The sequence below is a fragment of the Suncus etruscus genome, chromosome 17, assembly GCF_024139225.1.
Source record: "Suncus etruscus isolate mSunEtr1 chromosome 17, mSunEtr1.pri.cur, whole genome shotgun sequence".
Classification (NCBI taxonomy): Eukaryota; Metazoa; Chordata; class Mammalia; order Eulipotyphla; family Soricidae; genus Suncus; species Suncus etruscus.
This window is the reverse complement of record NC_064864.1, coordinates 65,411,837-65,426,316: the sequence shown is the minus strand read 5'-3', so window position 1 is coordinate 65,426,316 and position 14,480 is coordinate 65,411,837. Positions and strand designations below refer to the sequence as shown.

Genomic DNA, 14,480 nt, shown 5'->3' with positions numbered 1-14,480 from the left:
CTACTTCTTATCTTTTCTTCTCTTTGTGAAATGATCAATAAGGAATTTGGTGAAACATTCCCTCAGTTTATCACTTATATATGAACCAAGTCACGGGGATTGTAGGACTTGTTCTTGCAGCCCCTATATGTACCAATAATGCCACTTGGCATTATTCCTTGTTTGTATAAGCACATTAAAATGGTGAAATTCTATATATACAAATAAGTTCTTATCTAATAGAGATGGGAACACACAAACTTGTAGTGCAATTGGACCTTACACCCTGAACATTGACATAATACTTGGCACAGGCCTCAGAAGAATGGGCATTCTCCATTCACCCCTGAACTAGGGAAGCCACCTACAAAACATCCAACATTGTCTGTAACATCACCTGGAAGCAAGCCTCTACCAGAAAAGACCCTACCGCTGCTCTGACATCGACCTACTCAAAATAGACTTCCCTTAACACTGAGAAGACTTAACAACAATAATGTCCTGCTTACTAGACAGGGCTCTCTGCATTGCCCTTTAATTGTGAGGTGAAACTAGAGGATGCTCGACACCAGCCTGACTTCAATGTAGGATATGCAGATTCCAGGATCTTTTGCCAACAACAGAGACTGTTTGAAAAATAAAACTGTATTGGCACTACAAACAAGGACTTGGATTAGACAAACTATTCTGCGGGAACCTAGAGCTGGTCTTATGCCAGGAAACTTCAGGGGTAGGGTCTCCTTGTATTTATGCCCAGGCTTTTCCTTACCAAGTCACCCATATTTTGGTGGGCCTATGCAAACAATAATTGACACTCTAACACCGTTTTTACTTTGCTCCTTTGACTCTAAACCTTAAAAAAAAAAAAAAAAAAGCCTACTTAAACTTTTGAGGTTAACATAAACTAATATGCATATGCATGGAAATGTAAAAAATACTAAGCCTTCAATGTTTCAGGAGTTACACAAATATCATGGCTTTAAATTGCTTTGTGTACCCCTAAGAAATGTTATAATGTATATCTGGAGACTTGAGGGACAAAGTAATTGTACATAGGTTCTGTTTTATTTCTTCTTAATGTTCCTTGACTTTACGTTCAAAATTAAGGTGTCAGCAAGGGGATTTCTTCTGAGAACTCTGTTTATTGGTGATTGTCCTTCCCCGGTAACTTTACCTTGTCCTCTTTCTTTGCATCATTGTTCTCATAATTAAAATAAATAAATAAATAATTAAAAAATAATGCAAAATAAAAAAGAAAAAGAAAAAGAAAGGGGAGCCTGAGAACACAGAGGGGAAAGCCAGGCCCGCCTGGGGGAGGGGAATGGGATGGGGGAAAAAGCCCCCCTCCTCCAACCACACAGAAATCAGCGCCCTGCCTCTGCCACCCTTGTTTCATCCTTCCTCTCAACCAAACTGTCCTGTATTGCAACTAGAGAGAAAATCATCACTTTCTTTGCCTTTGTGTTGGGGCCTCACCAGGCAGTGCTCAGTGGCCCAAACCAAAGCACGTGACCTCCAGCCCACTGAGTTATCTCAGGTCCCTTAATTCTTGGCTGGACCAACTGAACTTTTGGCCCTAAACAGCATCTCCCAAAGTGGGTGATACCACGAGGCGAGGGATTTGGGATGCAATTCGCTTAGGTACAATTTGTGGGGTGCTTTCTGTTTATCGCTGAAAGAAGGGCGATTTCCAGGCAGGCACTGAGTGATTTGATTTGAGTGTTTTCCTGAAAACAAGACGTTAACCAAATTCAAAGCCTCCATTTCTTTTTTTTTTTTTTAAGCCTCCATTTCTTGGAGCACAGTGCTTGAAGAGTTCAGGTTCAGGAGTCTGGCCACACCACTTCCAATCCAGTTCTTCCGTGAGCAAGTCATGTGGCCCTGGGCGTGTCTGTCTTGATCAGTCCCTCTTGCTCCATTCTCTGCTCAAACACCATCTCCCCATTTCTTGAGCTCAGGTGGATGAGATGGCAAAGCTTCCATACCCTACACACAGTTACCATGAGCTTGACTTTCTGGGACTGTGGCTGCAGGCCCGAGACTGAGCATTTCGTAGGTATTTTTCCTGAACTTGGTTTTCCACAGACTCCGCTCTCTCCTCCCCACCACGGCCCAACCCGACTCAGCCTTGCTAAGTGATAACATCTGGGAGCCTAGCATTGGTGCCTGTGGGCTGAGTCCCCAGGAAACTCACAGCATATCCTCACCTGAAAAGTCGTCTAAGTGCTTGGCCCTGTGTGACGTGGCTCCAACGTCAGCAGCACTGATGTCTGATTAGCCCAGCCCTGGGGACGTAAAGGAGGCTGTGCCAAGGGCACGGCCAAATTCCATTCCAGCACATTCCACGGCCTGTCAAAATTCTTCTGCGCTATCAAAAGGCACACACATGCCCGGCAGGCAGCCAGTGGAGGTCTGTGGTCGGTTCATGGGTGTTCCTATGGGTCTGAAACAATGCTTGCTGTCAGGGGACATATCAATGATGTCTTGGCCAGGGAGTAATGTGGAGCCAGGGTTCGAACCTGGGTCAGCTGTGTCCAACCTGCTGTTCTAGCTCTTCGTTTTGTAGTTGTTGTTGTTGCTGTTTGTGGCCACGCTTGACAGTGTTTAAGGCTTACTATTGCCTCTGCATTCAGGAATCACTCCTGGCGGTGCTCAGAGGTCTATGTGGAATGCTGGACATCGAACCTCAGTTGGTAACATGCAAGGCAAGTGCACTCATTAGCCACTGTACTATCTCTCTGGCCCCTAGCGATTTTTGTTTTGTTGTATTGTCTTTTGTTTTTAGGCTATGCCTAATGATGCTCTGAAATTACTCCTGGCTCTTCACTCAGGAATTGCTCTTTAGTACTCAAGGGGCCAGATGCGATGGTGGAGATAGAACCTGAGTTGGCTGTGAGCAAGGCAAGAGCTCTACCCACTATACTGTCTCTCTGGCTCCTAGTGCTAGCTCTTTAGTCCTGAGGAAATAATTCTTGCTTGTTTTGGTTTGGGAGGATGCACCCTGATTTTTAGGGATCATTCCTGGCAGGCTTAAGCTAGAATATGGGATGGGGCCAGAGCGATAGAACAGTGGTAGGGCATTTGCCTTGCACTCTGCTGTTTTTTTAGGACGAATCTTGGTTCAATCCCCCCGTGTCCCATATGGTCCTCGAGCCAGGAGCGATTTCTGAGCACATAGCCAGGAGTAACCCCTGAGCATCACAGGATGTGGACCAAAAAGCAAAAAAATAAGGAAGATAGAATATGGGGGTGCCAGGGGCTCAAACCCAGGTCAACAAATGCCATACCTGCTGTACTATCAGTCTAACCCGCGTTCTGAAGAAAAAGAAGCTAACCCAACATTTCTTCTTTTTTGTTGGTTTTGCCCTTTTTTTTGTGGGGAAACACACTTAGTGATGCTCAGGTCTCACTCCTGGAAGGTCTCAGAAGACCATGTACAGTGCCGCGGATCATACCAGGTCAGTTGTGGACTACAAAGAACCTCACCCCATGACTAACTCTCTGGCTTTTCCTGACCAGATGTCTGTGAGGGACAACTATCCTCAGGCCAAGCCAGAGTGGTGACCTTTTGAAAACACAGGTTCCCAACAGAACAGGTGTGGCGATGAGGGGATGGCCGGCCCCCTGCTGTATCCCAGAAGGCTCTGAATGATGGAAATGTGTTCACAGAAAATGGCAAACTTGGCCAATTCAAAAGCAACTACTGGAAGGATTTCTTGACCTTAACAAAGTGGCTTGATAGGACCAGAGTGGTGGTGCAAGCCATAAGGCGTCTGCCTTGCCTGCGCTAGCCTAGGACAGAATGCTGTTCTATCCCCGGGCATAGCCAGGAGTAACCCCTGAGCGTCACAGGGTGTGGTTCAAAAACAAAACAAAACAAAACAAAAGAAAGTGGCTTGATTTGGCAGATGGTGACCACACAACCTGAAAGGAAACTCATCTCTCCCAGCTCCCCTGCCATGGCCCAGAGGAGTCCTGAGAAAGACACAGGTGGGAGGCCCAAGCTGCTTGGGGCCAAAGCCCCAAAGATTGACACTCAGCTGGGCCTGGAGCTGAAGGGGCTCTGCCAGTTGCCCAGTGGAAGGGCTGGTCCCCCAGCCCTCTGCACGAGTCCTTGCATATCTCCGCACACAGGCAAGGGGATGTAAAATAAATCTTTACACATGAAAATCACCCCACTCACGTATTTCTAGGCAGACAGGTCTGAAAAAGCATGGTAGTGGTGAAGAATTAATAACCAAGACAGTCAGGAAAGAATCATGGAGTCAGTGGCTTTTTACCTCATGGCATCTCTGAGCACACTAAGCTGGCTTTCTCTATTAAACCAATACCCATTCACTATGAAGGGAAGGTTGGGTCATCCAGGTGGGCTTGTACAAATCAAAGGAGAGGCTCAAGGGAAAGAAGATGTGGAATGGCTTTGTTTTGGATTAATAGCTGGATGTCATCTTACAAAGGAACATACTGAGGAAGTCCTGAGAAGCAGCAGAGATATGATCTGGGGCTGAGGGCACCGACACCGACCACACCTGACCCTGTTCAATCCCCGAACCTCACAGCCTTCAATCATGGCTAGGTAGAGACATGGGAGACTCTGAGCACCACCAGGCCAGGCACTACCAGTCCTAAATTCAAATCTGCAGTGGCTTCTGAGAATGAGTCTAGCTGGACAGTATGAGACCAAGGGACCATAAGCAGTAAAGCACTGTGGTACACACACACATTACATGCACACATTAAACACATGGCCACACACATGCACACGGCAGCTCAGCTTTGCAAACCTTACCTGTCACATAATTAAGATCACACCCTACACACACTCTTGGTATCTCTCTCTATTCTCTCTCCCTCTCCCTCTCCCACCCACCCACGCTGCATCCCCAGGCTAGCAGGGAGAGGAAGGAGTGAGGAGGACAGGTACCGAGGTGACAATAGGCCCTCCTGCCCTGAAAACCACGGTGGGCAGTGAAGCTAGCTGTGGCCTGGGCAGCCCATAGGGTCTCAGGTTCCCCTGGGTGTGGAGACATTGAGGGCCAGTACAGCTCCTGTGCTGGGTCTGTCCTAGTCATACAACACACTAGACAGGTGTCCAGGAGAAGGAAATGAATCTCCTCTCACCTGCAGGCCTGACCTCTGGCTCTCTCCTCTCAGATGAGGGTCAGTCAGTAGTGAACATCTGACAAGAGGGCGGGATTGGGTACCACAATGGATGACTCACGCCCACAGTGGAACCCCCAATGAAGTAGAAGCCGCATGCCCCAATCCTGGAGGATTGGGTAGCGCGAATCTAGAAGTAAATGCCAGAGGAAATAATCCACACAGATTAAAGGAAATAAAACAGGTTCAGAGATGGGGCTGGAAAGATAGCACAGTGGTAGGACATTTGCCTTGCATGCAGCCAACCCAGGACAGATGGTGCTTCGATTCCCAGCATCCCATATGATTTCCCAAACCTGTCAGGAGCAATATCTGAGTGCAGAGACAGGAGTAATACCTGAGCTCTGCTGGGTGTGACCCCCCCCCAAAAAAAACAAAAATAAAAACAAAACAAGGGCGGAGAGATAGCACAGCGGTGTTTGCCTTTCAAGCAGCCGATCCAGGACCTAAGGTGGTTGGTTCAAATCCCGGCGTCCCATATAGTCCCCCGTGCCTGCCAGGAGCTATTTCTGACCAGATAGCCAGGAGTAACCCCTGAGCACCGGGGTGTGTGGCCAAACAACAACAACAAAAAACAAAAACAAAAACAAAAAGCAAACAAAAAAACAGGTTCAGGAGGGGCAAGAGATAGCACAGTCGTAGGGCATTTGCCTTGCATGCACGACCAACCCTGGAGACAGTGGTTCGATTCCCAGCATCCCATATAGTTCCCCCAAAGCCTGCCAGGGGCGATTTCTGAGTGCAGAGCCAGGAATAATCCCTGAGTGTCACCACAAGTCTGCCACTCACTTAACAAGAGATACCAGCAGGCACACAAGGACCACCCCCTAGGGTAGAGAATAGGTAGGGGTAAGGGGCCAATCCAGTGTTACTTCTAGCAAGCACAAGCATAGGGATAAGCACAAGCAAAGAATTTATCCTGAATAGAGAGAAAACTAGTTAATCAGCATGGCCTGGCCTAGCCTGACCACTGACCCTGCTGACTGCTCCGCACCATGGTACCTGCAACAGTGCCAGACACATAGCACAGTCATGACTCGGAAACACTGCTGGCTGCATCTGTCTCTCTTTTCTTCAACCTGCTCGACTAGAACCACCCCATTCCCTGCCCCTCCTCAACCCTGGACATCAAGTGACACTCAGGACAGAGGAGGGATGAAAAGGGCTGCCTGCATCACAGGAGACACCCAGCAACATGCCCTGCCTTCTGCGCATCTCTTGGACAGCACATTCCTATCCAGAGGGAGGAAGAGACCAGAGAGATTGGACAGCCAGTAAGACACAAAGTCAAGCAGGGTTTGACTCTCGTGCTCCACAGGGCCCCCAAGCACCACCAAGAGCCAGGAGTCAGCTCTGAGCACAGCTGGGGGTGGGGGTGGGGGGGTGGTGGGTGGTGGTGGTGGTGGTGGCAGCCACAAACAAAAAAACAAAAGAATATGCTGAACAGGAGCTAAAGGCTGGTCTAGTTGTCTTCCACATGTCTGAGCTGGGCCCTCCAGCCTGTGGACAAAGCTCTGGATGAGATGGGTTAGTGGGTTTGGGGGAAGCAGGACCCTCCAGCACTCAGTCGGCTGAGAGTGTTGAGATCTGAGGGTGGAGGCAGCCCAGGGAGGGGACAGCATTTGGGTTATATAAAGGCACTCGCTGTGGCCCAGATCTTGATGCCAGCAGCCACGCCTGAAAGCTCCACCACCTGGCAGCTCCCTAGATTCCTGGCATAGAGCAAATGCTTAACAGATGAATGAACGAATGAATGAACAGATAAACTTAACACCAGCAGGACCTGGCAACGGAAACTGGGGGTGGAGGTGAGGGCAAGACAAAGGTCTGTCTTAAATAGGATTCGGAATCAGGCACCATGATACATGAGCACAGCAGGGATGAGGGATGAGGTGGGAGGAAGAAGGTCTCAAGCCTGGCCAAGCCCATCGGAACCTCTCTCAAGAGCTTGGGGTCGGAGCGATAGCACAGTAGATGGGAAGTTTGCCTTGTACGCATAGTCATGCCCCTCTGACTTTTCCAGTACTCCCTGAGGTCAGTTGGGGTCCAGAAGGGGAGAGAAATGGGGTCTCTGCCCTGGAGTAGACCATGGATTCAGGTAGTGGCTCAGGAAGCTGGCATTTCTGCAGCCAGGCCTGTTGGCCTCTACTTCCCTCTTTTCTTCTGTGTTGTTGGGCCACCTCAGCAGTGCTCAGGATTCAATCCTGGCTCTGCACTCAAGGATCACTCCTGGTGGGACTCAGGGCACCATGTGGAGTGCCAGGGATTGAACCTGGTGGGTCCCCACTGTAGTATAGCTCCAGCCCCCCAACCTCAGTTTACATGTCAGATGCTCTGACTTCTGCGCAGTCAAGGGGTAACGAAGGCAGAACAGGCCCCCGAAGGGTCCCGCATTCCCACAAGTGCACATCTCACTGCTGATATTTTTCCCCTTTGTTACCGATCAGTTCTATCCCAGACATGCCAGCCATGAAGGAGAGTCGATTTTGGAAAGAGAAAAGGAACTAAAGAGAACTAAGAAAGGGGCCGGGCGGTGGCGCTGAAGGTAAGGTGCCTGCCTTGCCTGCGCTAGCCTTGGACGGACCGCGGTTCGATCCCCCGGTGTCCCATATGGTCCCCCAAGCCAGGAGCAACTTCTGAGCACATAGCCAGGTGTAACCCCTGAGCATTACCGGGTGTGGCCCAAAACCCCAAAAAAAAAAAAAAAAAGAAAGTTAATTTCAGAGCAAGGATGTATATGGCAGATGAGAAGAAACAAACAGGAAGTGGAACTTTCTCAAGCTGCTGGGGAAGGCCTGAATCCCACTTCCCAGGGGCTCTTTGGGATACAGCTTGTCTGGCTTCTTTTTTAATTTGGGGGCCACACCTGGAGATGCTCAGGGTGCTGTGCAGTAGCAGGAATCAAACCTGAAGCCTCCTGCATGCTAAGCATGTGCTCCAGCCTTTGAAGCCCTGAACCATTTGTTCAAATGTCTTTGAACAGGGGCCAGAGGGATAGCACAGAGGGGTGGGTGTTTGCCTTGGACACAGCTGACCTGGCTAGATCTCCAGCATCCCATAGGGTCCCCCCAAGCTTGCCAGAGTGATTTCTGAGCAGAGAGCCAGGAGTAACCTCTGAGCACTACTGGGTGTGACCACAAAATCAAAAATAATTTTTTTGGCCACACCCGGAGGCACTCAGAGGTTACTCCTGGCTCTGGACTCAGAAGTTACTGTTGGCAGGAGGAGGACCCTATGGGATGTCAGGATGCCAGGAATTAAACCCAGTTTGGCCGCTTACAAGGTAAACGTCTTACCCATTGTGCTATCGCTCCAGCCCCCCAAAACATTTTAATTTAAACATTTCTATTGGCCCCCGAGTTATCCTTCTACCAAGTCTTTATTCTTTTTTTGTTTGTTTGTTTTTGTTTTTTGTTTTTGTTTTTGTTTTTGGGTCACATTCGACAGTGCTCGGGGCTCACTCCTGGCTCCACACTCAGAAATTGCTCTTGGCAGGCTCAGGGGACCTATGGGATGCTGGGACTTGAACCACTGTCCTTCTGCATGCAAGGCAAATGCCTTACCTCCAAACTATCTCTCCGGTCCCCCAGTCTTTATTCTTAACTGGAGGCTGAAAGAGACAGTGCAAGGAAACCAATTCCTTCCACAGAGACAGTGTGAGGAGGCCAAGACACCCCCACTCCCCAACTCAGATGCTCTCCACAGGGAAGAACACCCCAGGCTCAGCCTCTGAGGCTTCTTTGAGTCCTTGCTGCAACACAAACTGGTTTTTCTGTTTTCAAACAGTCAGAAAAGTCCTTCTTGTGCCTACAGTGCCCTGAAGCACCTGGCCAGGATGGACAACAAGCTCACCAGGTCTCCCTGAGCAATCCAGTCTAGTAGCATCAACAAAGGCCAGCCCAGAGCTAAAGACAGAACAATACAGGACAGAACAGAGGTGGTAAACAACCAAAGGGAAGAAAAAGAAAGGAGGAGAGGGGCAGGCATCCAGGCTTTTCAGGCTCAGCCACACACACCTGTTCTTCAAAATTACAGTGCAACAAAACAAAGCAAAACTAAACTAAACAAAAATACAGTGCATTGGCCCTAGTGCTAACACAGCAGGAGGGCACCTGCCTTGCACGCAGCTGACCTAGGTTTAATCCCCAGCATCTCAAATGGTCCCTGAGCATTGTCAGAAGTGATTCCTAAATATAGAACCAGGAGTAACCCCAGAGCACTGCCAGATGTGCCTCTGCCCACCTTCCCCCCTGCAAAAAAAAGGCAACAACAACAAAGAGAGCCATGTCATAGATTAGGTGTCTCTGTCTGCAGTCCCAGGACACTAAAGCCAGGTGGAGGCCTTGCCAAGTCTCAGACTCTCTGGCCTCGATTACTATGCTGGCCAGAACTGTGGTGGCAGGCACTGAGGAAACCGCAATAGAAGCCCCACCATCCCAGAGTGAGGAAGCCAGACCTGCCCAGATTGGCCACCTTTGCACGCCCTCCTCAAAGGGCAGTGTGGCCTTTGCAGAGCCGGTTCCAGATGGCCGGTGACGTCCCGCTCCATACCCATGCTGAGCGCCGCATGGACAAACCCCCAGCCCAGGGCAGCCAAGCATGTGGCCATGCGGGAGCTCGTGCTGGTCACCAGGGACCTCGTCCTGGCCTGGGCACTTGGCTGCTCTCAGCAAAGGTGACCCCCTGCGTTGCCCAGCCAGGCCCCAACTTGATCCTGTGAGCTCCAGCTGCCACCGGTCAGCTGACAGCCTCACCCTCCTGCTGCTAAATTTATCTCCCTCCAGGCCCGCACCCAAATGTGCCTTATCATGGTGCTGAGTGGCAGAATTCAGCCACCTTATCGCCCCAAGGTCGGGAATGACGCGGGCACCAGGACTCGGTTTCCCTGATGATGGATGCACCATGGGCCAGCTGGGTACTGGGTCACACAGGCCTCAGGCAAGGCAGTATTAATGCATCTACCCAGGAGATCCCCTCTTCTCTAGAGGAGGGAGAGCAGGAAGGGATCAGTTTGTAGCATGGAACAGGTCCTGTGGGTCTCTGGGAGAGATCCCCTGACTCCAGGGACAAGACTATAAAAACAGCCAAGATAGGAGACCCAGCAACCTTGAGTCCCAGCATGACTGCCCCGGCTACTTGCATGCGGCTGACCCGGGTTTGATCCCCAGCATCCCATATGGTCTCCTAAGCCTGTCAGAGGACCTGAGTGCAGTCAGGAGTAACCCCTGAGCATGACCCAAAAGACAAACAAACAAACAAACAAAGATTATATGTTTTCTTCTAGGAATGCCCCAAGGTCCAAAGCTCCTGACCCTGGAAAGAGTTAAGGCTTTGGCAGCCAGTATGCCCGCAAGGCCCACAGGTTTGCCCTAGTCCAGTCTCCACGGTGAGGGGACCCAGACACTGTAGTGGTTCCTTGCTGTCACCCACAATCTTTTGCACGTCAGCCTCACCAGGGGTGGGCAAAAGGCTGGGGTTTATTTTATGGCTTTTGAACGATTCCTACAGAGAGAATGCCAAACTGGGGAAGAATAAACTCTTTCTCTCAAGCCCCCTTCTACTCTTTATTTTTCTCATGAAAGAATAAAGTGTGTAATGAGCCTGAGCTAAATAAATAAAAATGCCACACTTCCCCCCCCCCACAGGACTCCCTGCGTCACTGAGAAATATTTGCAGACCTCAACAATCTTTTATCTTTGCGACGACGACATAGCTTCCTCAGTTGTGAACATGCTGAGAACTTCTTTGATTTGGCCTCTCCAATTATCTCCTTGAACAATTAGCTTATTAACTAATAGCGCTGATGCTGGCAGGCCCCTGGAGAGACTGCGGCAAAGGCCTTCCTGCTCTCACACTCTAGTTCCCTGTCAGGACTTTATCTAGCATCAGGGTTAGTGCCTGCGACTTACTGTGGGAGGAATGTCTGTCTTCACTGGGAAATCACAGGCTGAGAAGAGGGAAGGGAACATTCACTCAGTCACTTTATCCCTCTACCTATCCCCCGATTCATCCCCCTGCCCAGATTCCTACCCTGTCTCCCACTCACCCATCCTTTACATATCTACTCAGCCACTCATCTAACCAGTTATCTACTCACCACCCACCCATCCATCCATCTATCAACTCCATCCATCATAAACTCACCTACCTACCTACCCACCCACCCACCCACCCACCCATCCATCCATCCATCCATCCATCCATCCATCTATTCATCAACTCTAACCATCATGAACTCACCCACTTACCCATCCATTCCATCCATCATTAATTCACCCATTCATCCATTCCATCTATCATCAACTCACCCATCCATCCATCCACTCCTTCCATCAACTCACCAACTCACCCATCCATAAATACACCTTTTATTCATCATCAATTTGCTCCCTCACTCATTCATTTGTACATACATCCCTTTGTCATCAACTGACCCCTCTACTTACACATACACCAACTCACCCACTCATCCATCCATCCACCCATCTATCACCTACCATTATCTACTCAAGTCAACCAGTAACCTACCCACCTATCTGCTCATCCATCATTCATCTATCCACTCACTCATCATCCATCCATCATCCATCATCCACTTACCCAACCCAAACACATCATCCATCCATTTACCTATCCACCCATCACCCACTTGTCTCTGAGTTCATCCACTCACTGTGTCTACCACAAAGACATAGAGAGAGAGACACAGAGAGACAGAGACAGAAAAAGGTATGGCACACACTCTCATGGAAATCATACACAGAAATGCCCTGTATGTGAAAGAGACTAGGAGTGATGCCAACTTCCTCCAGGGACACTCCTGCTGGCTGGAGACCCCACACTGTTCTCCAGCTCAGCAACCTATTCTTCTTCCCCTTTTCTTCCATCCCTTGGGGGACTTTCTGGAATTGTGCCAGTCTTTACTTTTACTGTGCCAGTCTCCTGGGCAAAGCCATGCCTGAGTTCCTGACAAGCAGGAATGAGGTGTGTCTCACGGTGGGGTGAGGTCAATGAAGATGAATGTGTATACCTGTACTTATATGCTAAAGGAAGAAGCACCAGAGAGACAGTCCAGAGGAGGCTAAGGTGCTGGTCTTGCATGAGATTGACCCAGTTCAAACCCTGGCACCACATATGATCCCCAAACACTGCCAGGTGTGTCCCCCAAACACTGTGGGTACATTCTGTCCCACGAACAAAGATGGAGGGAGGAAGCTGGAAGATTTTTCCTTTAAGCACCTAAAGAGACTCTGCTCTGAGAGGAGCCTGAAAAAAAGGGAATGACCCTTTAGAGTAACTCATTCAATGCTGGAAACCAGAGGTAGGGGCTGGAAACCAGACTAGTCACTTCTCTGGGGGCCTCAGTACTGGGGTATGAAGGAAGTGGTTGGTGAGGATGGAGGCCTGGCTGGGAAAAGCTCCTGTCCTTGAGCATGACTCAGAGACCTGGCCAGACAGGAGGTCCCACATCCCTCCCCACTTGGGGGTGGAATGTGGGACCCTTGCGTAAAACTCCCTTGTCTGTGGAGGCCAGATGAGGCCTATGGGAAAAGGGTGCTCCAGTGCTTGGATGGGCCCCTGTGGAGCGACTCCTGAGTCTAAACTATTTTGTTTGGTTTGCTTTTGGTCCATGCCTGGCAGCACTCAGGGGTTACTCCTGGCTTCATATATCTAGGGACTATATGGAGTGCCAGGGACCAGTCCCATGTCAGCTTTGTGCAAGGCAAATGCCTTCTCCTCTGTGCTGTCTCTCTGGCCCCTTTCTAAGCTGCTCTGTTTCTACATCTGAATTGCTGGCTCAGAGTTAGATGTGGGGGTAGCAAGCTCATGTCAGAAATGCTTTAGAAGGGGGTCGGAGATATAGCATGGAGGTAGGGCATTTGCCTTACATACAGAAGGATGATGGTTTGAATCCTGGCATCCCGTATGGTCCCCTGTGCCTGCCAGGGATGATTTCTGAGTGCAGGGCCAGGAGCAACCCCTGAGCGCTGCTGGTGTGACCCAAAAACCAAAAAAAAAAAAAAAATGCTTTAGAAGGACCTTTCTAGCTTGCTTGCTTCCTTCCTTCTTTTTTTTTCTTTTTCCTTCCTTCTGTTCTTCCCTCCTCTCCTTCCTTCCTTCCTTTCATCCATTTTGGTTGTTTTTTTTTGTTTGGGGTTTTTGGGCCACACCCGGTGGTGCTCAGGGGTTACTCCTGGCTCTGTGCTCAGAAATCGCTACTGGCAGGCGTGGAAAACCATATGGGATGCCGGCAATTGAACCTGGCTTCATCCAGGTTCCACCACTGTGCTATCACTCCAGCCCCATTTTTGTTGTTTTGGGGCTACACTCGGCGGTGCTATGAGGTTATAATCTTGACTCAGTGCTCAGGGATCACTACTAGCAGAGACTGAGGGACCACAAGGAATACGAGGCATTGAACCCGTCAGCCATATGCAAGGCAGGCGCCCTACCTACTGAACTATTGCTAGAGAAATCCTTCCTTTCAACACTTCACTCCTTTCCCTTCTTCCTTCACTCTCCAGGCACTGAGCCCTGTTTGTGCCAGTCACAGTTCCCAGAGTGAGCCCCACAAGACACGGGGATTCCAAACATGAGACAGCCAGCTCTAGAGCTCTGAAAAGCAGGTGCCTGTATTTGTGATGGTCGGGGCCATTACTGCTCACAGCAACATGGAACCCCTGAGGAACACATAGAGTGTAGGCTGGGAGAGATGAGGACACATGGTGGGGGAGGAAAGTGACCGGGGCTTGGAGCTGAACCTGTCAACAGCAGGAAATACAGAAAGTGATGTGAAATTGTGCATGACCAGTCACAGAACCACTCGGTGCCTCAGTTTCCCCAGAGAAAAGTGTCACGAGCAGAAGCCTGTGATGACCAAGATTAGCCGCAGTGGCTCTGGCTGGGCCCCACCAATGGACAGGCGGGTGCTGACAGCCCTGTCCCCGCCACCCTCTCGGCCCCATGGTCTCACTCACCAATGGTCCGGCGGAGGTCTTCGCACTGGCTGATGTGTGGGAACTTGAGAATCTCCTTCCACTTCTTGCTTTTGCCCTTGCGTTTCCCTCCGCCCCCTGCAGAGATGGGGAGAATGAAGCAGGTGACTATGTGACGGTATGTGGGGGCCATGTCTACCCCGCCAACTGCCTAGTGGCTTTCTCAGTGGGGACACCCTGTTCCATGTTTGTACCCTGGCGCCTGGCACCGCTGAGCAATGAGGCCCCGGGCTCCCTGCTCCCATCAGTTCCTCCATGTGCTGAGTGGTTCCCAGTGTTGCCCACGGGACCTCCCTTGAGTCCTCTTCTTCCCTCCTCCTGCCAAACCTGATCCCTGAACCCCAC

At 50.1% G+C, this 14,480-nt stretch overlaps 1 protein-coding gene across 1 annotated transcript in view; it reads right to left on the bottom strand.

The window, feature by feature from the left end:
• The window catches only part of GRK5 (G protein-coupled receptor kinase 5), a 133,582-nt gene that overhangs the window by 44,908 nt on the left and 74,194 nt on the right, over positions 1–14,480 (bottom strand). The window contains exon 2 of the mRNA XM_049764467.1: positions 14,118–14,213. Coding sequence (XP_049620424.1) covers positions 14,118–14,213 — 96 coding nt within the window. The remainder of the gene's footprint in view (positions 1–14,117; positions 14,214–14,480) is intronic.